The sequence below is a fragment of the Hirundo rustica genome, chromosome Z (assembly GCF_015227805.2).
Source record: "Hirundo rustica isolate bHirRus1 chromosome Z, bHirRus1.pri.v3, whole genome shotgun sequence".
Lineage (NCBI taxonomy): Eukaryota > Metazoa > Chordata > Aves > Passeriformes > Hirundinidae > Hirundo > Hirundo rustica.
The window spans coordinates 29593914-29616542 of NC_053488.1; the positions used below are offsets into that span (position 1 = coordinate 29593914).

Here is a 22629-nt window from a genome sequence, read left to right on the forward strand (position 1 = left end):
TCAAAATGACAATTTGTTTTGTATTTCTGATTCCCGATATTTGAGTTGAAGAACATGACCACACTAGATAACCTGGCACTTCAGTAATTATTTTAATGTATAAATCAAGAAAGAAGAAGAGGAAGAAGCATGGTGCACATTCTTCTCTGGTTCAGATGTAAGTTATAGAATCTCATTCTGAGGTAGCCTTCTATAATACTTTTATTCCATACATATACATTTATTTTTCTGTTTGTTTGTTTGTTTTTTTTTTTTTGTTTGTTTTGTTTTTGTTTTGTTTTGTTTTGGTTTTTTTTTTTTTTTTTTAATTATGAAAGTGCTCAAATACAACTGCTGGAGTTTGGTCTTTCTTATTTTTATTTCTCATAGAAGTGGGAAAATTGGAAGAAGAAAAAAAATGTTGAAGTCAAATTGAGAAGCCACAGCAATGCTCCTATTTGAAACCCCCAAAAAAGCATGATGTACTGACAATGGCAGAACACATGGTGACCAAGCTCAGGGTAAATGGCATTCTAGAGTCTCAAAAAGTACTTTGTGCTGTTTAGAGAATTTTCCTTTTTCCTGGAATAAAGTCTGTCAGTCTCCAATATGGAGTTTGGAGATCTCCATGTGGGCTCAGTCTTGCTAGCCTTACATGAACCTTCCCACTGAAAGCAAGATATTTGCAATCTGTTGACACAAGTGAATGAGCAGGACTTGGACCAAAATAATTTTGAAGGGGAAAAAAAAAAAAAAAAAAAAGAGAAAAAAAAAGAAGAAAAAGAAAAAGAAAAAGAAAAAAAAAGAAAAAGAAAAAGATGCATAAGCACTGCTGATGTCAACTACTGCTCCTATGCTGCTACATCTCAGCAATGACAAATAACACTATAGCCAGTGACAAAGTGGGTTTGAAAAGCTGACCAGAAATATAGATTTCCAATTTGTAGGCTATTCTGTTATTATAAATATGGAAAGATAAAGGGCCTTGACTACCTATGTGTTTTGGGTTATCATTTATTACCATCCATACTTGATTAGAAACTGGAAATGCATATTTTTCAAAATTGTTTGGTACATGTATTAAAGTGTTTGGAAAGAACAACAGAGATAGAAACAAACTAAACTAAATACAAGTGAAGGCTAACTTAAAGAAATACTATTCAAAATAGGCATTAAATATAAGGCACTCTAAATGTAAAATTAAAATAAACCCCAGCATCCCCAAACAATGCTGTATGCCACAAAACTTTTGATTTCACAGAGCAATGTGTGTTTGGCTTTGCCCTGTTACATACGATAAATGTAAATTATATAGCGCACACTATAGACAGTATACTATTGAATACAATTTTAAAACATCTTAATACCTAGTATATTACAACATTCTCCCCTCCTAAAGGGATATGCACTGACCTTTCCCACATGCACACCTCCTACATTTAATAATATGATTTCTTATTGCACTATAGTGTTACAAATATTAAACTTCACTTGAAGCCTAAATCACATACTCTGTGTGCGTGTGTGCATGTGTGTGCTCTGTATGTGTGCATGTGTGTGTGTTCAAGTGGAAATGTGGATAGAAATATTATTTGGGATAGAGATGGCGTTCAAATATCAATGATGTGCATTCCTCACTTCCCTTTGAAACAGAACTTTATGGACCTTAAAAATGCAGAGATGGTCAACTTGCAGTTTGATATAATTGCAGTATGCAGAAAAACTTTCCCAATGCTTGGATAAATCCAGGTATGTAAGGACTGATATGTCTATGTGCATGTGTGTGAATCTGCATCTGAATCCATCTGTATTCTCTGCAACTATACAGAGTCAGAAAAGGGTAGACAGTAATACATGTGTGTATATATATATGTATTTATATAAAAGAAGGGGTGTGAGTGTGCATGTGCCCATGTGTGCGTGTGTATGTGCTAGCAGCATCTTTATACTTTGCGCCTCCCTGTTGATTCCAAATGAAACCAAAAAGCCCCATTTTGATTTAACTGATAACAATGAATATTTTTCTTAAAGAAAAAAACCCAAAAAACCCTACAAAATTAATATCTAACAAGACCGTGGTACTGTAGGACTGCACAAAAATGTGCAAATTTTCAAAGTATCTAACATTTCTACAGCACAATATTACAGATAACAGTTCTACAGTTTAAAAAAAATCTACATTTTTAAACAAAAATATTAACAGTTATGCAACCTTTTCTTTAATTCACTTCATCGAATGATAAATTCTTGTTAAAAAAGGAAAAAGTTTACACAGTTAAAAATGAAGCACAGGTCAGCAGTATCTTTACAATACTAAAAAAACTAAATCAAAGACTTTCTTTTCAAACATTCCCACATTTTCCCTAAAGTGTTACGATGAGCAGTATGATGGGAAAGGGTGATGTTGAAGTAAAGAGTCCGCTTTGTTTGAGAAGCCAGAACCCAACCTTGCAACGAACATCTTGCACTGAACTGCAGTTCTCAAAACTCCTCTTTGCAAAAGCAAGTAATCCTGAATAAGATGATCACTCTTTCTGATTAATTTCCTCTTCCCTTTAACTTCAACCAATGTTGAACCCTTGAGGTATCTGTAAATGATATCCTTCAGACGCCTCAGTGGTCAGGATTCTTTTATTATGGTTAGGTTATTAAACTGTGAATTCTTGGTCCACATGGAATACTTCTTGTTGGGTGGGGTTTTTTTTGTTGTTTTGTTTTTTGTTGTTGTTGTTGTTGTTGTTTGTTTGTTTTATATATCCCCAAAACTTTTGTTCATTTGTTGTTGTTTTTTTAATTCTTTTTTATTTTATATATCCCCAATAATTGCTCCTTAGCTAAGAGTTAAGAAGTACTTCTAAAGCACATCGTATGGCTCAGAAGCGGCTCTCTGGATCTTAAAGGGCCTGCAATAAAAATCCACAATGGGTTTTTATGTTGCATAGTGATCAAAGCTGCCCAGATACTCCAGTGCGGCTCGATAGCAGAATTGGTATTGATCCTAGAGAAAGAAAAATAGAAAAAAATTGCATGAAAAAGTTAGCCTTTTGGTTGGTTTCTAATTTCTTTCAAATAATAGTGAATACTTTGTAACTACAAACAAATATACTGCAGAGGCATCTGCAGTTCAGCAGTATTCACTTGCTGGCATCTACAGAAAACCACTTTGAGTTAAAACAGATGAGGATAGACACTCATTAAATGCAACAACATTGTCCACAGAATGCAGCTCCTTTTTGTGCAGAGACTATACACTCCCTACTTACAGTCTGTTATTCTGGATTAAAACAATATCAGCATGAAGCTTTCTTCTGATAGGAAAATGCTAAGATGCTTTCCCCCCACGTATTTGAAAATAAGTAGCAAAATATCCAATGAATTCTATAGCTTACACAACATACTATGTAAAAAGGTCCATCATGGCCTTAATATGGAATGCTGTATGGAAAACTGTCAGTTTAAGTGATGTTAAGAAAACAAGGGAATCTCAGCCTTTCAGTAATAAAGGCTTTGATGAAGATGTGAAGATGCCTTGGCCTGTGGCAAGAAAAGGGCCTAAGAGAGAGATACGGAGCGAAAGGACCTTATTCGCATAAAACAGACTTAATTTCAACCTATACCTGTAAACAGAGGGAAGTTTAGTGTGGTGAGGAATTTGCTTATACATCTGATGAATTCAACATTTGTAATTATGTACCATTCTCACCTTCATAAAGCAGTCCTTTTGAACACTTGCTGTTACACACTTACACTAAAATGGCACATCTATGTACTTATTTCCAATTCTGCCATTCTTGGTTTAAATGGTAAAAAGTGAACCACCCCCCCCCCACACCCCCCCCAAAAAACCAACCCCAAAACAAACAAACAAGCAAACAAACAAAACGATAAAAGAAATTGCTCAAAAATACTAGGAAGGTCTGTTTATTTTTCTGATAGTGCTATGTGGTAACTGCACAGGTTGCAGTTGTTAAGATCACAATTAAAATTCTTTTGGAGACCAGGAAACTAATCAGATATTTGCTTCACTGAGGTGGTATGATTACTAATAGTTCATTTCTATTAGCTGTAATAGTTAGAACAGTGGCAGAATACATTACACATATACCTGAATTTTAAGGGTAGGTGTGGTCCACATGGAAGTGCTTTGTTTAATAAGGATTAGATTTCCTGGCAGTTTATAACACTGGATGAGAGATTTGTTTGCCACAGAATCCTGGAAGAAATGCGTACACAACACTTCTGCTTTCAGCAGTGGGGATGAAGGGTAGCATACAGAAATAAGTCAAAGCAAGGGGAGGGAGCATATATTGCGGAATTGAACTCCCCATTTGCCAGGTAGTCTCAAAGAAGCATAGTTTTCTGCATACTGTAGTTACTTCTTGGAGCCAAAATGTCAGAAAGCAGTAATTTTTCATTTTGCTTATCCAGAAGAATGACGGTAATGGAAAAGAAACGGAATTAACTCTTCAGTATGGTCGTAGTGACATACTTGGCTAACTGACAAGATTAAAAATAAATATCTGTATTTTCCATATATGTTTTTATGACGTTGTCTTCTTAAAACTATCCAGCTTCTACTGAGCAAGTTTAATTTTCTTGTGGAAAATGGCAGACTCTGGGGAATGATATTAAATTTCACAGACTTAATTTAAAGCCAGCATCAATCAAGTTAAATAAATGTGTGATCTAAAATGTTTCCCTTCTTTTGCCCTTTTTGTTGGTTCTCCTAACCAATTTGCTCTGATTTAGTTCAGGTCTTCTGCTCAGAAATTAAGTCAAAAATTAAGAACAGCATTAAATGATAATGTTTAACCATTCTTTATGACATGACAGAGTTCCAAGCATACATGCCCAGATAAACTGGCGTATACTACTTATCCCTTTCTTTATTTCTCTATGCCATACTTACTAGCATAGAAATTATTTACACTAAAGTTTTCCTGAATTTACCATTACGATTTTCAGGCCAAAGAGCCACTTGCTTGGTGACACAAAGTTAAGAAAAACATGAAAATAATAAAGTGTCAGTCTGAAGACATGATCAAGACCTTACTTTCAGGAAAAAAAAAAAATCAGTGGATCCACTAGCAGAAACAATTTGCCTGCTTCTTTACTGCCACACATTTCTGCCAGGAAACAAAGGATCAAATAAAAATGTGTGATGCTTCACAAGTGTGTTTTCTCAATTACTATAATTTAGGATCCTCTATTGAAATGATTTTTTTAATTCCTCATTTTGCAGCAACTACTGCAGTAACAGGAAACAGTCCTTGCAATACCTTTATGGTAGATTTTACCCTGTAGTCATAGGGACAGTATATGACTTCAGATATATCAGTAAGCATGTTTTATACAGTCTCTATCTGTGCATTTTTTTGCTTGCGTAAATACCACTTCTTTTCCATCACCACTGCATATGGATACTGTTCTGCTCACCTCTGTCTGTACCATGGCTGGCCGCTGTGTCCTTAACATTTTGACAGTCTGGAAGATGTCTACAACACCTTCATATCTCATTCTTTCTAACACAATGCTCAGGGTTATGAATACTCCAGTCCTTCCAACACCCGCACTGTTGAAGAGAATGAAGAGAAAGTAAAAGGAAAAAATGTTAATTGCCAGTTAATGCTGAAAGAATTGGCTGACAAATTCTTGGTGGTTACAATCCACCATACGTGTACAAATTTCTTTATGGGGAAAGGCTCACTAAGCAAAATTCCACAGCAAATTACCATATTGCATTCAAAAGAATAACTGCACTCAAGGTAACTTTACAACTACTGAGCACATCCTGACTCTCCAGTCTTCCCTGCAAAATAACCTGGTTTGTTCATCCAGATATACAATAATCAGTGCATGGTGAAGGCAAAAGTTACCATTTATTGCCATTAACATACATTGGAACTGATAAGAAAAAATGAAGCCAAAACGCATTTCACTGCTTGCTTTACTTTAGTTCGTCATGTATATGTCCTGTTTTGTACATCTTCACTGTGCTATTTTACTTTCTACTTTGAGTTAGAAGTACGGAAGTTCATTTACTATTGAACTTGTTCATACATGCTCCAATTCAAATAATGGACAGAGAAAAATCTCAATTCAGGTCTTATTCATGTCTGGCAGTCTGGATCTTTGTTTTCTAATGCTGATATGCATTTACCATGTTTGTCTACATTAGTCTTAAAAATCTTTTTTGAGTATATATGGCTTGTTTGCTCTCTGTTCTGTCCTGGGTTTCTGCTATTAGCTTTAACCCTCATGATGTGATGGAAATTCTTGCCATCAATAGAGCCAATAGCTGCCAGCTTTTAAAATTAAACGATCACTTATTCATGAGGATTATCCTTTGCAAAAGAGAGAGGTAACTGCAGAGAAAAAAAGACTTTCTAAGTCTGAACTTCTATGAGTGGAAACTAAGCACCTTGTCTTCTCACTGTTGATGCTAGTAATTTCACAAGGTTTTCTCCAGCCAGGTAACCTTGAGAAGCTAAATATTTATGATACCTATTCACCAGACAGATGAATGCAACAGCATGAACAGGGAGATCCTGAAGAATTCTTGAATGTTCATATCAACTATAACAAAAATCCTGCAAATTCATTAAACCAGTGTGGAAATTGAATGTTCAAATTGTATGATGGCATTTAGTGTTTGGTCTAGGTCAGTGCACTTCTAGGGATATTAGACATATGCAATTTGATTTATCAATTTTTCATGGGCTGTGTGCCTTCAGATTGCTGAAGAAAAAGGACAATTGACTCGCCACTTGACAGAATATCATGTTGACAGTGATGATTTACCTATATGGAATAACAACAGTTCTGGACATCTAAAGCAACTGTAGTGTAATGTACCCAAAGGGGTAAATTAGACAGCTAAGAAACATCGTGAAAAACCCCGAAACCTGCTCATTGGAATGAGCTTGAACTTAACAGATCTGATGAAAGTGTGATCTAAACTAAGTAGCCCAGAAAATCACCAGCATAATGAAGGCAGATTACTGCTTTACATTCTACTTGTTCCCATTCCTGCTTTGCCATTTTAATATATATATATATTTAAAAAAAAAAAAAATTACATCTTGAGGATTTCTTCTCTCATACATTTGATAAATCTTTGATGCTTTAAAAAAATTACTCAGAAAACTCCAGTTTAAAAAAAAAAAAAAAAGTTGTCTTGTGTATTTAAAAAATCAGCAAGTATCTGGAGACACTATATAATGAGGAAGAGACACTAATATAGAAGGATCTCAATGCTTGCAAATCCTAACTGATCATCATGTAATGTCTTGATAAAAGCCCGCAGGAAATTGATCCTGTTCCCCTTGGAGTGGAAAGCATACTTTAACATTGGGACAATTCCCATCCAAAAATGCTTAGGATTTCTAGAGTAAAGTTAAAGAAGTCCTTCATGATGCATTGTGATTCACATATAATTTAGACTAGAAACCAAAGTTAAGATGTTTTAATTAACTACATGGATATATTGATTTTTTGAAGGAGAGAAGAGTTTACTACTACAAATACATCTTGGATGCATCCTGGGAATGGTCTTCCACACTCTTGAGCTGAAGCTGGAATAAAAAGACTACAAATATCTAATATTGGTTGAAGTGAAAATTTTGCTTCAAGATGAATAGTCCTTTGTTCTCTTAAATAGTTTTAAGTATCTGCCTCATGAGGTTAGATTTTTTTTAATTCAACACACTGACCTATTTGTAAAAATGCTAGGGAAAGAGAAAATGTAGAATTGTGGGCTTGTGGGGGTTTACTGTGTAACAGAGAATGCAAGCTTGTGAAAATTGCTTAGAGTGTGAAGGAGATCCGAAGGAAGTGATGCTAGGGGAGCTTACATTGACTTAAGCTTAAGTTGACTTACATTGGCAATGATGATTAGTGCATCATCAATCCCTAAACTGTCATTACAAAAATGATAAAGACATTTAAAAACCAACCCATGATTAATGACACTGGATTTTACTTTGTTCCTAGCAAAGTCAATGGTAGAAATCCACAATTTTACCATGAAAGATCATATCCATTTGGGAGGGATATATAATATACTGTAAGAGGTATTCACTGTAGTCACAAGTGGAGAAGTCTGCATGGTACAAAGAACCTAGAAGAATATTATCACTTTGCTTTCTTATCTGCATAAAGGCATAAATATTGCTTATTACTACTGTCCTCTCCAAACTCATTAATGTGGAGGCTCATTCTTATCTGGGTTGTCCTTCTTATCCCTTGCATAATGAATCCCAAACTATGCTCTGGAATGCTATTCTCCTCAGCAGGCCATAAAAAATTTTAGGCACACAAAAAAAGGAGGATTCAAGAATTCCGATACTTTTTTTTTGTATCTGTTTTTCAGATTATGGGATCATAAAGAACTCAACTTTTGTTTACGCCTAACTTTAGAAAGATGAGAATTTCTCTCATGTTTATTAGGCTCTAGTAAATTCATTCATTTTTCATTATATTATTGGGGCACTACTTGTCTTGCAGAAAGGACTTGCAGCTTGTGTCAGTATTTTGCATCTCTGTTATATAAATATTAATATTTAATATACAAAAATAATATTACAAAAATGAGTATCTAAAATCCTAATGGAATTTATAGAAAACAATTTATTTAATAAGAGATAAAAGATAAATATATTATTTTTGGCCATCTGCTATAGACTCTAGAATACTGTAAAGAAAATAAATAAATAAAAAAAACAATATTAAAAAGCCGATGCTGGATTATTCATATCCACTGTGCAAGCTGTTTTCATCTGCCTATCAATTGCATAGGAATTGAGGGAAGTCATCACATGAAAAATGAGCACTGATAATAAGTTCTGAAGTTAGAACTCATCAACTCAAACCGCAATTATTTCTTTGACAGGCAAAATTTCTAAACACCACTTTCAATTCCATTCCTTTCTTGAGATAGCTATCTTTTATTTTTGCCTCATCTTGATTTCTACTAATGTAACACTGAGGTGTAACTAGATTGTTTGCAGCTAATAATTCCCACCAAAGTAAAAGCCTCACTTTCAATTTCTAGTGGAAAAAAATATCAGATGTAGCAACCTGTGATAAGGCTCTTCCTATGTTTTGTGTGAGCACTGACCAGACTGCTTTTACACTGCATTAGAGGCATTTATAAGTGAAAAAAACATGTGTTCCCACATATTTCCCACAACAATTTCTGTATCACAGAACAGTTCCCATTTCATAAAAGCAGTTCACTGTGTTTCTTTATAGAGCCTCTATTTGATTACATTTTATGATAGTTCACCTCTGAAATGTTGTTTAAATACACACGTTCATCACAATCAGCAATCAGCTTTTGAAAAAACCCAAATCTGCATAAAATTTGTTTTTAAGCTTTGTTTACTTACCTGCAATGAACAGAAATTGGTCCATCCTGACCAAATTGCTCTTTTGTTTTATGTACTTGGCCTATGAAGTCAATAAATCCTTCTCCAGACTTCGGCACTCCTTGTTCTGGCCAGTCAGTGAACTGGAACTGCCTCACTGTTCGGGATTGACCATCCTTTACAGAACACACAAATAACGTATCACAAAAGCATGTTTCAGCAGCTTAAAGTAGGTCAGCCAATAATCACAAACGCAATCACCAAGTAAGGATGTTGAGAGGAGCTGGGGAATGGTGAAGATCACATTTATGGAAACTCTTTCAACTGCAGTGCTACTGTCTGAAGCTTGTACTGGCCTGGAAGGGTTATTGTTAGTTTAATTAACAATATTGCATGGATTCTCTTCCACACTGCATGTGTTGCATTTTGATAGTGTAAGAAGTTTGCCTGAGACCAAAGGCATAACCATCCCACCAGGGTATGTGACTTTTTTTGTATGTTATGTTTGAATCCCGTGGACTACAAATTCCTTTATATACAGATCAGGAACAATAAGGTCATCTAATCTGACTTTCCATTTCTGAGATATGCTCAACTTCTTCACAGCAGGAATATCATTATGATAAGACTTGCTTAGCCATTGTCCTCCTTGCAGATGTTATCTTTAATAGTAAGCTGCTTTGTATGAGGTGAATATTTTTTCCTGGAATAAGATGGATAAACAAATTGTTGTTTAATAAATTTCCCTTCAATAATGGTTCATTTAATTCACTAATATCTTGGAGTTCATTAAAATTGAGAGGAAGGGCTTCCTTTCTCAAAACAAGCCATCTGAAGCTTTATAATCCCTGTGATTAGGAACACTAACAGTATTACTTTAAAGTCCAGAACACAGCATCATAGTTATTTTTACAATTAAGTCACTGGAATTACTAAATGCCAACTTGTGCTACATGTCTATTTAATGTGCAAAAAGTCAGGACCCAGAAAAAAATGTGATACAAATGGATAAAGCAAATTTGTTCTGCATTTTTAAACATTCATGATTTTAACACTGTCAATCTGCACAGCTGAAATGTTCAGAATCATGGAAATATGTGCTACTGATGTTAACTGTGTCTCTAGACATCATATTTTCTAAGCACCCACCCTGTCATGTCTTCAATATGGTCCTCTATTGAGTGAAACTCATGAAAAATTGAGACTTCTTCTAAGTAAAAGTCATGAAAAATTGACACTATTACTGGAGATTCCCCTCAAAAAGCAGCAAGTTATGCTGGAGGCAAGAACAATCTTTCTCTCTTTTTCCTTGGATGATAAGCATTCAGCTGTTGCAGACTTTTGAAATAATATAAGTGATTTTAAATATAATCAAAGGAAACCCCAGTGCTTTGCTTTTATATTTCCTCTGATTCTGTGGAATTTTGCCTCCTGTGTCTCAGATGAGTGAGGAAAACATAAAAAATGTGTGTGTGTACCAGCAGCTACTCCATGAGAGAACATCCATACTGTCTACACCCACACTGTCTAGACCACTGTGATAACTTAGTAGTCTGTATCTGTGAAACACTTTTCTCCACTTAAACAAATGTGTGATTTTTGAAAATGTTCACCCAATTTGATTTCTTGTGGGATTCAACACAACTAACTGCTTACTTCACTAAAATGGTATTTTTCTAATACAAACATCTCTGATAATGGTCTCTGTAATCCCACTTTTCTCCACAAAAGACATAATGAAATTGCATCCTCCAGATAGCCTTAGGCACATGGTATAAATTTATCAAGAAGACAGAAGTACAGGTTGATTCCCTTCAAAATAATCTTCCATTCTTCTAAAGAAAGGAAAGAAAAGCTGAAATCTGACTTACTTGCAACTTGTTAAGCAGATGTAAACTCTTCAGCAATTTCTGACCCTGATACGACTTACACCAAACATCAGTAACTTTTTCCAGGTAGAAAAAGTAAGAAATACGCTAATTTACTCAAGTCCAGTCTGTCACTGGGAAGTTAACTCATTTCTCTATCATAACTAGATCTAATGGGAAATATTTCTTTTTCTCTGTGTACATATCAACAGTATAAGTATGTTTCATGATTTCAGTAATTCAGTATTCCAATGCAAGTCTGTGAAATGATAGTAACCTCTGTTGTTTAATGGTATTTAATAAGCTGAGAAGTAAAGTTACTCAGTCTGTGTTAGACTAATATTAAAGCATGTTGGGAACTGATCTGCAATTTCTTACAGTTCCCTCTGCTACTGACATTATAAAGAGTGTCGGTTTCTTTTAATGAGATTCTTGCCAACAGCAGTTGAGATACAAATGCCAAATTTTATTAAAATCTTTACGTTCAAATACTGTGAGAGTTTGCAGAGTTAGTTATCAAAATAAGTACTTTCAGATCCCTATGAGGCACAGAGGGCTTTTAATGTATCATCCTCTTTAGTGGCTGACCGTTTGGATTTATTCTTCCTCCTCACAGGGGATATTCAATTGTCTTTTGATTAGGCTTTAGAATTTATAATACTCTCTTAGAGCCATCACTAATAGCTTAGCCTTAAATAAGACTGGCCCAACATATTGACCTCTTGAGTTTCCCGAGAAAGTGAGTACAAAGCAGTCAGAAGCAACAACTTCAAACAGTTACAGAGGTCAATTTCACCGTACCACAACTCGCAGTTCAGTTTCAGAAATAACAAAGAGTTCCACACCAGATGCTGCTGGCACCTACACAGGTGCAGTGCCTCATATTTTGTCCCTGTGGAATAACTGGTCATCTTGGCTCTGCCAGAGCATGGATGGTATTGTAACAGTACTGATGGATTTGGAGATGAGTGGGAGAGAGGATGTTTGCAATCACTCCAGCATTTACTCTTTGAGTGCAACAATTTAGTCAAATGATCTCAATTACTGTGTGTGACAGCCACAAAACCCTGACTAGAGGAAAACTATAATGTACATTTTGGCAACTATTTCCCACTTCTTCCAGTAAATTTGGAAGGGGATATAGTTTTCCAGCATAACTACAAAATTTAGGATGGTGTTGTAAGCTCACTAAGTAGTTTAGTGATCAATCAAGGTAAAGATGTTTTTAAGATTTGAGAAGCAACAATATGTGACAGAATGATGTATCAGGACTTTAAATATGCTTAATGCTTTCAAAAAAGGTTTATTAATATCATGTCAGATAAAATTAGTTGTCAAATTTAATTATTTAATTATTTAATTATTTGATCCTTTTCTACTGGTTTGATAGCTGTAGGTAACAGACTCAAATATTCTACTTCAATACAGAATCGCAGAATCACAGAATCACTGAATGCCTAGGTCGGAAGAGACCTTCAAGATCATCAAGTCCAACCCGTGCCCTAACACCTCAACTAAACCATGGCACTGAGTGCCACATCCAGTCTTTTTTTAAACACATCATGGGATGGTGACTCCACCACCTCCCCGGGCAGACTATTCCAGTACCTTATCACTCTTTCCATGAAAAACTTTTTCCTAATGTCCAACCTGTATTTCCCTTGGTGCAGCCTGAGACTGTGTCCTCTTGTTCTGTCAGTTGCTGCTAGAGAAAGAGACCAACCCCCAGCTGACCACAGCCACCCCTCAGGAAGTTGTAGAGCGTGGTAAGGTCACCTCTGAGTCTCATTTTCTCCAGGCTAAACAACCCCAGTTCCCTCAGTCGTTCCTCATATGATTTGTTTTCCAAGTCCTTCACCAGCCTCGTTGCCCTCCTCTGGATGTGCTCAAGCATCTCAACGTCCTTCCTGAACTGAGGGGCCCAGAACTGGACACAGCACTCAAGGTGTGGCCTCACCAGTGCCGAGTACAGGGGAAGAATGACCTCCCTGCTCCTGCTGGCCACACCGTTCCTGATCCAGGCCAGGATGCCATTGGCCCTCTTGGCCACCTGGGCACACTGCTGGCTCATGTTCAGCTGCTGTCACCAGTGCCCCCAGGTCCCTTTCCTCCTGGGCACTGTCCAGCCACACCGTCCCCAGCCTGTAACGCTGCAGGGGGTTATGGTGGCCAAAGTGCAGGACTCAGCACATGGACTTACTAAACTTCATCTTGTTAGACTCTGCCCATCCCTCCAACCATTCCAGATACAAAGTCTTGAAAGAACTTCTTTAAAATATAAAATGTTTGGAGACACTTTAATTACAGCTATGGCTTTTTGTTGTAACTAAATTTGTGATCAGAGCTTTGTGAACTATGTCACTTAATAACTCTTCCAACTTGAGACAGATTCTCAATAGGAAATCAATTAAAACTATCAGGATATTTGCAGTGAAATTGGATTTGACCATCTCTGCTTACAAGTGTGTTTAAAGACTGATAGTAGGATCCTGTTCTCCACTCTTCTTAAGCACAAATATGTTAGAGAAGCTATGAGTCATATGATCCTTACTACTTTTCAAATAGAACGAAAATCAGATCCAATGTATCTACAGTTTCTTTACAAAAACCCTACACCTAATCTCATTTTCCAAACAAAATGTTCATATGCTGACTTGATACAATACTATCCAATTTTACTTGAAGTTCACATTAAAAACAGTAATCTAGCTAACCATGAGGAAGTCTAATATTTAAGATGCTGACAGGGAGCACTGATTAGTCCACTCATGGAATTCCTGGACAGTACATCCTGCTATTTTGCTTGAACACATATTATTCCACTGTATTTAGAGAAGTAGAGGCTGACAGTATGTTTTCCTGCCATGCAGAATGAAGTGCTAGAAATCAAGTCTGAGAAATGTCAAATATATATTAAAAGTTTATGTATATTTTATCTTATATGAGTACTCAGTTTTGGACTCAGGAATTCAGGTAAGAAATGAAGTAGGAAAATGAGTATGCTACGGTCACAGCTGCATGTATCTACTCTGCAGATATACTATAGAGCTGAAAATATACTATATGAAAAATCAAATTATAATGTGCAAAGCTTGTGCAGCTTTTCATATGAGTGCCTTTTGCTTTGCCGTTTTAAAATCTCAGTGTATTAACCTTCATACTCACCCAGACTCAAGGGTGGTAAAAACCAAAAGAACAACACTCTGTGGTAAAAATTGTACCTAAAAATGATCGAGGGGAAAATGAGGAAAAAGAGAAAAATGGTCCTCAAATGTATTTTGGCACAAATAGCTCAGAACTATAGAACTGTGCTGCCCAGATGCAAGATCTGAATGAAGTCAATCATTCCTACAGAAAGATCCCATTTATTTAAAAATAACTTCATCTGCTTTTTAATTATTGCTTGTAGAAAGTCTGTCTCTAGGGTTTTCTTAATAATAATAAAAATTTTTAAAATCCTGTACATAGAAAAATAAACAAATAGATATTTTCTTTTAAACTTGTGGGAACAAGTGTAATGTTATGTTGACTTACCCTTGCATCTGTAACCTTGAATTCCCTCAGAATATACTGTGGCATGTTGTACTCTGCCATTGGATCTACCACAAAATACTGATATCTGGCTGAGCGCTCCGCGGGCCAGTACTGGTGGCATTTTTCCTATGAAATAACAAAATAAAATACACTTCTTATTACCAGAGAGCTTGCATAAACTGGTATAAACCGTTTTTTACTCAGCTAAGCATAATATTAATGTAAAGTGCCAATAATGACAGGAACATGAGCTGTTGTGTTGTTGGTGTAGAGTAATAAACTTTCTTCAGTACTGCAAACGGTTTCTCATTGGTCGCCATATATCTGAACTTGCTTATACTTCTGCTCAGTTTTATCCTTAATCTAATTTTCAATGGTGAATTTTTATTTCAATTTCAACCTTCAGTTTTCGTTTTACTTGTGGTGGCAAGTCCCCCCAGCTTCAGTCACGATTCTGTCTCTACATCCATGACCTAAATAATCTCTATTCTCTCAGACACATGGCTTACTCAGATTTCACTTATCAGATGCCAGCTTTCTCTTGACATAATCCTGTCCAGATAGGAGACTGCTTCATTTTTTCTGATATACAGAGTACCAATGAAATGTAATGTAAACTGGGGGCTGACACTTTAATGTACAGCACAGAACACACATAAGACATTCAGATCTAAAAAATACCACACATTCTTTTAACATTTTTACAAGGAGATGCTGCAAAAGTGAAATTTCCAAATAAGAGATGTTTCTTTTTCAATAGATAGCAGTGGTCTCTCTGCACACCTTGGGACATCAGCATGCAAGCCTATTTGCTGAATCTCAGTGTCCCCCACAAAAACATGCCATGTCTAGTTTGTGTGTTGCAATGCATCAACAGATTGGAAAAACTCATACCTAGTGACCAGGAAGGCCTCTCCTTTTTCAAAATGAGAAGAAACCAAAATTCTCCTCTTTATATATTCCTAACAATGAAATATTTTGATGAAAAGAGCTGCTGTAACCAACATTTTAGTAAAGGAATATTAGAGCAGTACTTACTCTGCCCATTTCTCGTAGCTTAGTGAGCATGACCACAATTGTAGAATTATGCTCCCAGAGCATTCTCCAGAAATCTTCAGTTGTTTCTGCTAAAGGACCCTGTGTGGCTATGTAAGCTTTTTGATGTCTATGTAAAAAAAAAAGTAAATTAAGAGTATTATTTTAATCAAAAAAGTGGATTTATACTCATGTTCTCTGCTTATGTGAAAACATGATCTGGAGGATAAATGTATACACTATTAATAATAAGCACATTAAATCCCTATTATGATTGTTTAGTCAAACTATGGCTTTTTATTCTTAGAATTTTGAGAGGAAAATTACTCCATTAATATTATGATGTATGACTTTATCATTATTATTTAAATTTTAATGCAACTCTAATTGCTCAATTTTGTGTGCTGTAAAAAGCACTTAAGAAACACTTAGTGATGCTAGTTCATTTTATAGAAATAACTGTCTAACAATCTATTAAGTTTAGGAATTATAGCATCAAGCATTTTCCTTGTTAACTTCATTTCAACAGTCTGATGCCTCCAGCAAAAGTGAGGCAGGAAGAAAATTTGGGAATGGAGTGTGAATTTCCAGGCCCTAATATCCTACTAGTGGAAGCTACTACCAAATTATTAAAAGATTGGATCAAAAGTGTTATAGGATGATGACCAGTTTGTGTTGTTCTTGCTTCTTTCAAGCAACAAAAATTACCTTTGTGGGTGACAGTGGAGATGAAGTTTATTTTCAATTATGAGCTGAGGCTCAGAAAATTATCTCTGTGGATATGGATACTCAGACACACCTAAACTATGGCAAACATAGGCAAAAAAATTCCATTTCCCTTTCATGCCGTTTTCAACCGGCTGCTTTAGGTCAGCTGAGAACATATTTTCTGTCGTCACGATGCCTGTGGGCTGCACATCTCTTTACATATAAAAGCCTTGTAGGTCCAAAAGTAGTTAGGTCAAGTCGTAGTCAGTGTACCAAGACCATAGGTTATCACCTTGACACACACAGCATATCTCCTGTATCTTATTTCTATACATCCTTTTAAGCAGAATAAATGCGAAGAAATGGGGGCCCAAATCATGAGCGTGCTTAAAATCTCATTAACTTTCAGCATGTAAAGCATACTGAGAGCTCCCGCTGGCTTAAACAAAGATAAAAATATAATGTTTAAGATTCTATGTAATTTACAACATTTTTCTATATTACATGTGGTAAAAATGTAAATCCTTTATTAAAATTTTAGAAAACACCCAATCAAACTTTCCCTGAACAGATTAAAAAACAATTATTAGATTTCAATATTAAGTTTTGTCATTTTCAACATAATTACATAAACAATTCTATAAACTTTTAAACAGTACAGATAAGAACACATCAGTATTTGTACCTGTATCCATCAATGAAACTGGCATTAATATAATCAGAGCCTTCTACTCCTCGGATAGGCTGCAAGCATACCCTTGTGGATTCATATGGCATAATATTGACAAGGCGATTTTTGAATTTATTACATGGAAGATTGGCACTGATGAATCTTGAAGTGTGAGCCTTAGAGCTAGCAAGACGCTGTTGAAAACAAATTAAAAGAATTAAGGCCAAGTATAACAAAGACTAGTGACACTATCAGGTTTTATAATCTCTGTTCAGTAGCCATTAATGAATAATTTCAACTTCAGATGCTTACTTTTTCCTATTCTATTGCATGACCCAAATATTTTAAAGCTTTTTTAATACCTTATACAAGTACAATGTCCACTCCACTAGCGGATTTAGACAAATTCCAATATAAAACCACTACACAAACACATATTTCAAGACATACCAACAATAAAGGAACAGCACAGTTAAATCACCCTCAACTGAATGGTTCTTGTCCAGACACCCATTGAGAACTGAACTGTACTTTTTAGAAAGAACCACCTTCCTAATTTTAAATATTAGTCTAATGGTGTCTTTTATCTTTTGATTACTGGAAACTGGTGGAGAACAGAGAAGCTTTAATGTTAGACCATTTGGTTTTGGTTACCCACAACATAAAGTCCCAGTACCTTAAATTCCAGTTCCATTCCTGTGACATTCTCGCCTGTTTCTATTTGTGTCAGCTTCTGGATATATGCATACAGGTTTCTGGCTGGCACTTCGGTATTTCCACATGTCACTGCTTCCAGCAGTGCATCATGGATAAAGATGTACTGGTCCTCAGTTTGAACCATGTAATTCCTCTGTGCTCTCATTAGAGTTACGTGGCCATAAATATCTACAGTCTTTTCATGCTTTATTCTCTCTAACATGGCATCTATCACAATGAAACAGCCAGTCCTGCCGACTCCAGCACTAAAAGAAATGAACACGGGAGAGAAAACATGGACTGTTTCATTCACTGTGCTTACTTTTACATCATTCAAGTTTTAAGTTTTGCAATGCTGATTTAAACAGCATGTTTCTGAATATGAACATCAGCTTTTATGAAAGAGGTTGGTGCCCTGAAATAAGTAAACTCTTTAAACATCCATTACAAGTAATTGAGAAGACAGAATCCTTTTATATAAGAGATCTTTGCATCTTGCAGTTTCAGGTTTGACTGTAACAGAAATAACACACCTTGCAACATTTTCCCAAAATGTATATTCTTAAAAAAGGAAATTACTGGAGATGATGAATCCTCTAAGAAATCAAGCTTTATTTGTAGCATGATTTCTGTCATTAAACATGCTGTTGTTGCTATTCTATTTACAGAGGTGAATTTATTGGCAAACAATAATCTAATAGAAAATGAGACTTACATATTTCTATCATACTTCGCTGGTAAACTTTCCACCCATCTCCCAACCCTGCTGATGCTGATTAACGCAGTTTGTTCTGTCCTTTGCTCTTTCATTTGGCTAGGGCATACTGTTAGTCTTTGCAATGCAGACCCATGACTAGACAGCTGTGCTAGCTGTAGGCTGAGGGAAATCCAACTGTTTGGATGCCAACTGTACTGAATCAAATCAGACCATCTTTGCAGCCATGTGTATGATTGAACTCTATGAAGTTTTGTTTCGATTACTTGCAGTCATGTTGCTAAACAAAGGTAAAGTATAAAATGTAATGGGGCTTGTACATAATTTTTATGTCCAGGATCACATCATGACTGCAACAATGAATCATGAAAATGATGATGAAAGCTTCAGGCTTTCTAAATGCCTAACTTTTTCCAGTTAGTGACTGCAAATTAAGTACATAGTATAGTAGGCAACAGTTTATAAACCTTGAAGACATTGAGATTAGCTAAATTAAGAATATTTAAGAAGCCCACAAACTGCAATTCTTTGAGCATAAAGGAACAAAAATAATTATAACCCAGCTTCTAGAGGACAACTATATAAAGCCAAAGCTTCTCACAGTTTCTGTATTTTCCATAAATATTAAATATCATAAGTCCATCCTGAAATCAATAAGCAAGGTCAAACATTTATTTCTTGCACGACACCTTAAGGATCTTTGCCAATTACCAGCAAACTAAATTTCCTTATAATGAAATCAGAAAGCAGTACAGAACAGAAACATATTTTTTCTTACATGAGGTAAGTCTTCTTTCTAAGATAGCAGATTTACACATTGGTGATCACATACTCTTGCCATTGACTATACCTCCAAGCAGCAAATCCCCTGCAAACAGCTGAGGACTTCTGATAACAGACCAAATGCATCAATCTCAACTTTCTAAGATGCCACTCTGACAAGAATTAACCAGTATTCTGAGTTTAAGAAAATTTACCTATCAGTGATATTCATTAGTGGGAGTTATTGAGAAGAAAAAATAAAGAGAAACAAAATGATAGCTATCCTAACTAAACAGTAGTTCATTTACCTTGTATAATAGAAGCCCTGCATTTCAGGAAAACCTGTTGACACGAACATGGCTAAAAATCATGGAGAAAATCCCTCAAAAAGCTGTTTCACTATTGTGATTTTCTTTGTTGTTGTTGCTGTTGTTGTTATCCTTGTAATGGAAATCAACAAAAATTGCATCCATTTGTATGTCAGATTGGTTTATATCAAGTTTTAAACCATTCCTTCAATGATTACTCTTCAGTTTTCATCAGTTTAGTAAGTCTGGGCCAAGTGAGAAATAGGAACGCTTGGCAATACAGATTTTCTCATTAATCTAGAATATGGATCTTTTCCCTAAAGTGTATTAAATTGCTGTTCCAACATCATGTTTATAGCTGGATATGCCATTTTTCAGATTGAATGTCAAAAAGGTCACTGGTACCTGCAGACCACAACTGCAAAAATCCCAAGCTGGTTAAAAGCTTGCACCTTCAGCTGGAATGAGAAATTTTCAGTTCTTCTTTTCATGTCTTTTATTATCATTTATATAATTATTTTTCCCTTGAGCAAACTCAAAGAGTAATATTTACTAGCATACTCTAGCACAGAAGATATTTGCTAGTCTACAGGTTTATGCAGAAGTTGAGAAGATCATGAAAGCAGATCCAAACACATTATTTTGCATTCACTTCATAGTAGCGATGAACAGGCTGACACACTACATTTAAGGAGGCATTTGGCTTCACTGGGCTCCTGACATACATGTCTCTGGATCATTTTATCCAGCAAGATATTTACTCTTTTAAGGTGTTCACTACATTCTAGTTCTGCTTGTTACAAATGAGCTGTGTGTCTACCAAACTAGTCTTTTAACTTTCCACAAAAAAATAGAACCAGTGCTAAGCAGATTTTAACTTAATTCCTCTTTGAAATGTGCTCTTCCTGCCCCCAATACCTTCTAACTCCAAACTACAATAGCTTATAACATAAAATAAACTATCCTGTCCTAATATTTTATCCCATTTCTCTTCTCTTCTACTATCACACAGCCTTCTTAATATGATATGATACGATACACTGCTGGGTAGTCATACAGCTTGATTCCTCACTAATAATCCACTGAATTATTAAAAAAAAAAAAAAAAAAAAAAAAGCCCTGTCTTTCATCTGCTAACCATGATAATTCCTTTAACAAGAATAATTCCACAATTTATTTCTACTTTTGTTATTGACTTTCTTGCCCTTTTGGTTTGCATCTTCTGGTGCTGCTGTCAAACACAATTTTCATTTCAGTTAGTGAAAGAAATATTACATTTTCAATCTGAAAACCTAGGTATCTGTTAAATAGACATGGCCTATTAGGAAACTCTTACTGCTTCAAATATTGTTATTTACAGTATTATAACATTTGTTTTCAATTTCTAAAATCATGACTGACTCAGCCCTATGAGCTGAACCACACTTAATGTCCTGTGATGCAATACAGCTAAAATAGCTACAATTCAAAAAAGGAAAAATGAACAGGTATAAGGGGGGCATTCTGAATTCAAATCACTGTATGGATGTGTTGGCTTTTGTGATTAATTTGTAGCTGTTTAAATGATGACCTCTTACTGATACTTCAGCGATTTGGCAAAGGAAAGCAGTGTGATTACCAGTATTCACAGATAATTTAATTGGAAGCAAAGACAGTAAAATACAGACCAAAAATTATGGACATTTTAAACTCATATCAGGGGAAAATTTTATTGAATATTACTGTTTCAGATTGAATGAAGCTTGCATTTATAAACTGAATGTACATGAAATTGCTTGTGATATGGGAAATATATAGATAGGTCTGGATCTTCTTGAGGAACTTCTAATGATTGATTAGATTCCAATCCCACAGAAATTCTGTAGTAGTTCTGACAAGAGCAATAATTAAATTGTTTTCCCATTTTGTGGTTAGGAAATCAGAACATAGCAGAAAATCACCGCCATGGCCCGGAAGCACTACAAAAAGAACCCTTTATAAAACCGCTGAACATCCTTTTGAAAAGAAACATCAGATCAAAATAACATAAAGACCTTGTGCAAAGACGTATATTGAAATTTCATTTTAGAAGAGATACTGGATTTCTTCAAGAATTATATAGCTTATAAGAGATCTTTGAGACTTTATCTGCAAATTTACAGTGACTTTCTTTCCTTCTCACTGTGATTATGGCTGGCTGTCAGACAACAAGGATGGTGTTCAACACTTTCTTAGGTGCAGTGCTTTACCGAATGTAAGACTTCATTGACTCAATTTTCTTCAACCCTAGGCTATGTATGGAGGCAACCATATTAATCACTGAAGTCACATAATATGTCTGAAAAAAGAACATGGAATTAAAAAAAAAAAAGAGGAGAATATTTCACTTTGGGTAGATAAAATTCAGTCTAGATATCTTCCTGGTTTTCATAGACAGTAGACAAAAGGTTAGTCATGGGATAGTCACAACCCAAAAGCCAGCCTTACATCTTTCTTCCTTTATGGAGTTTTTTAAGGTTTTTCCTTTCACCCTGTATATTATAATTCTATTACTATTAATTCTTAAAATATTTAAGCCCACATATTTTGTAATATGCCCCTGCAAAAGTATTACAATGTTCAGGAAGTAAGTTTATTCTTCACCTAATCCCAAGTACAGCTCTGGAGAGATCAATGATAAGAAGCTGTCATATGAGACTGTAACCTGAACACAAATAAACTCTCAAATATTAAAACACAGAGAATCAAAACTCCCCAAAATTTCTCTAACAAATTCCTTGTACAAAAATTAATTGTTTAATAAAATAATTTTAAAAGCCGAATTTTCCATGCAGGCTAAAAAATGTAGCATTAGTATTGTTCAACAAAACAAAAAAAAACATTAAGAGAACCTTCTAACAATGACATTCCATTAGAGCACTTCAAATCCTCTCACCAGTCATAAATTAATGTTACATAGAGGAAATTAAATGAAAATGACTATTTGCTCTTTACTTGCTAAAAAAGA

The 22629-nt window shown here is 35.3% G+C and overlaps 1 protein-coding gene across 15 annotated transcripts in view; it reads right to left on the bottom strand.

Moving 5' to 3' along the window:
• Nucleotides 1-248: 248 nt before the first annotated feature.
• The window catches only part of PTPRD (protein tyrosine phosphatase receptor type D), a 481306-nt gene continuing 458925 nt past the window's right edge, over nucleotides 249-22629 (bottom strand). For 8 of the 15 annotated variants that reach the window (XM_058424015.1, XM_058424012.1, XM_058424009.1 and 5 more), the window contains 7 exons: nucleotides 17839-18124; nucleotides 17178-17356; nucleotides 15788-15914; nucleotides 14750-14875; nucleotides 9369-9523; nucleotides 5416-5551; nucleotides 250-2977 (listed from right to left, as the gene is read on the bottom strand). In XM_058424015.1, coding sequence (XP_058279998.1) covers nucleotides 2909-2977; nucleotides 5416-5551; nucleotides 9369-9523; nucleotides 14750-14875; nucleotides 15788-15914; nucleotides 17178-17356; nucleotides 17839-18124 — 1078 coding nt within the window. In that variant the 3' untranslated portion in view covers nucleotides 250-2908. Of the gene's footprint in view, nucleotides 2978-5415; nucleotides 5552-9368; nucleotides 9524-14749; nucleotides 14876-15787; nucleotides 15915-17177; nucleotides 17357-17838; nucleotides 18125-22629 lie in introns of all 15 variants that reach the window. The other 7 variants (XM_058424005.1, XM_058424010.1, XM_058424007.1 and 4 more) reach the window with 2 other exon arrangements.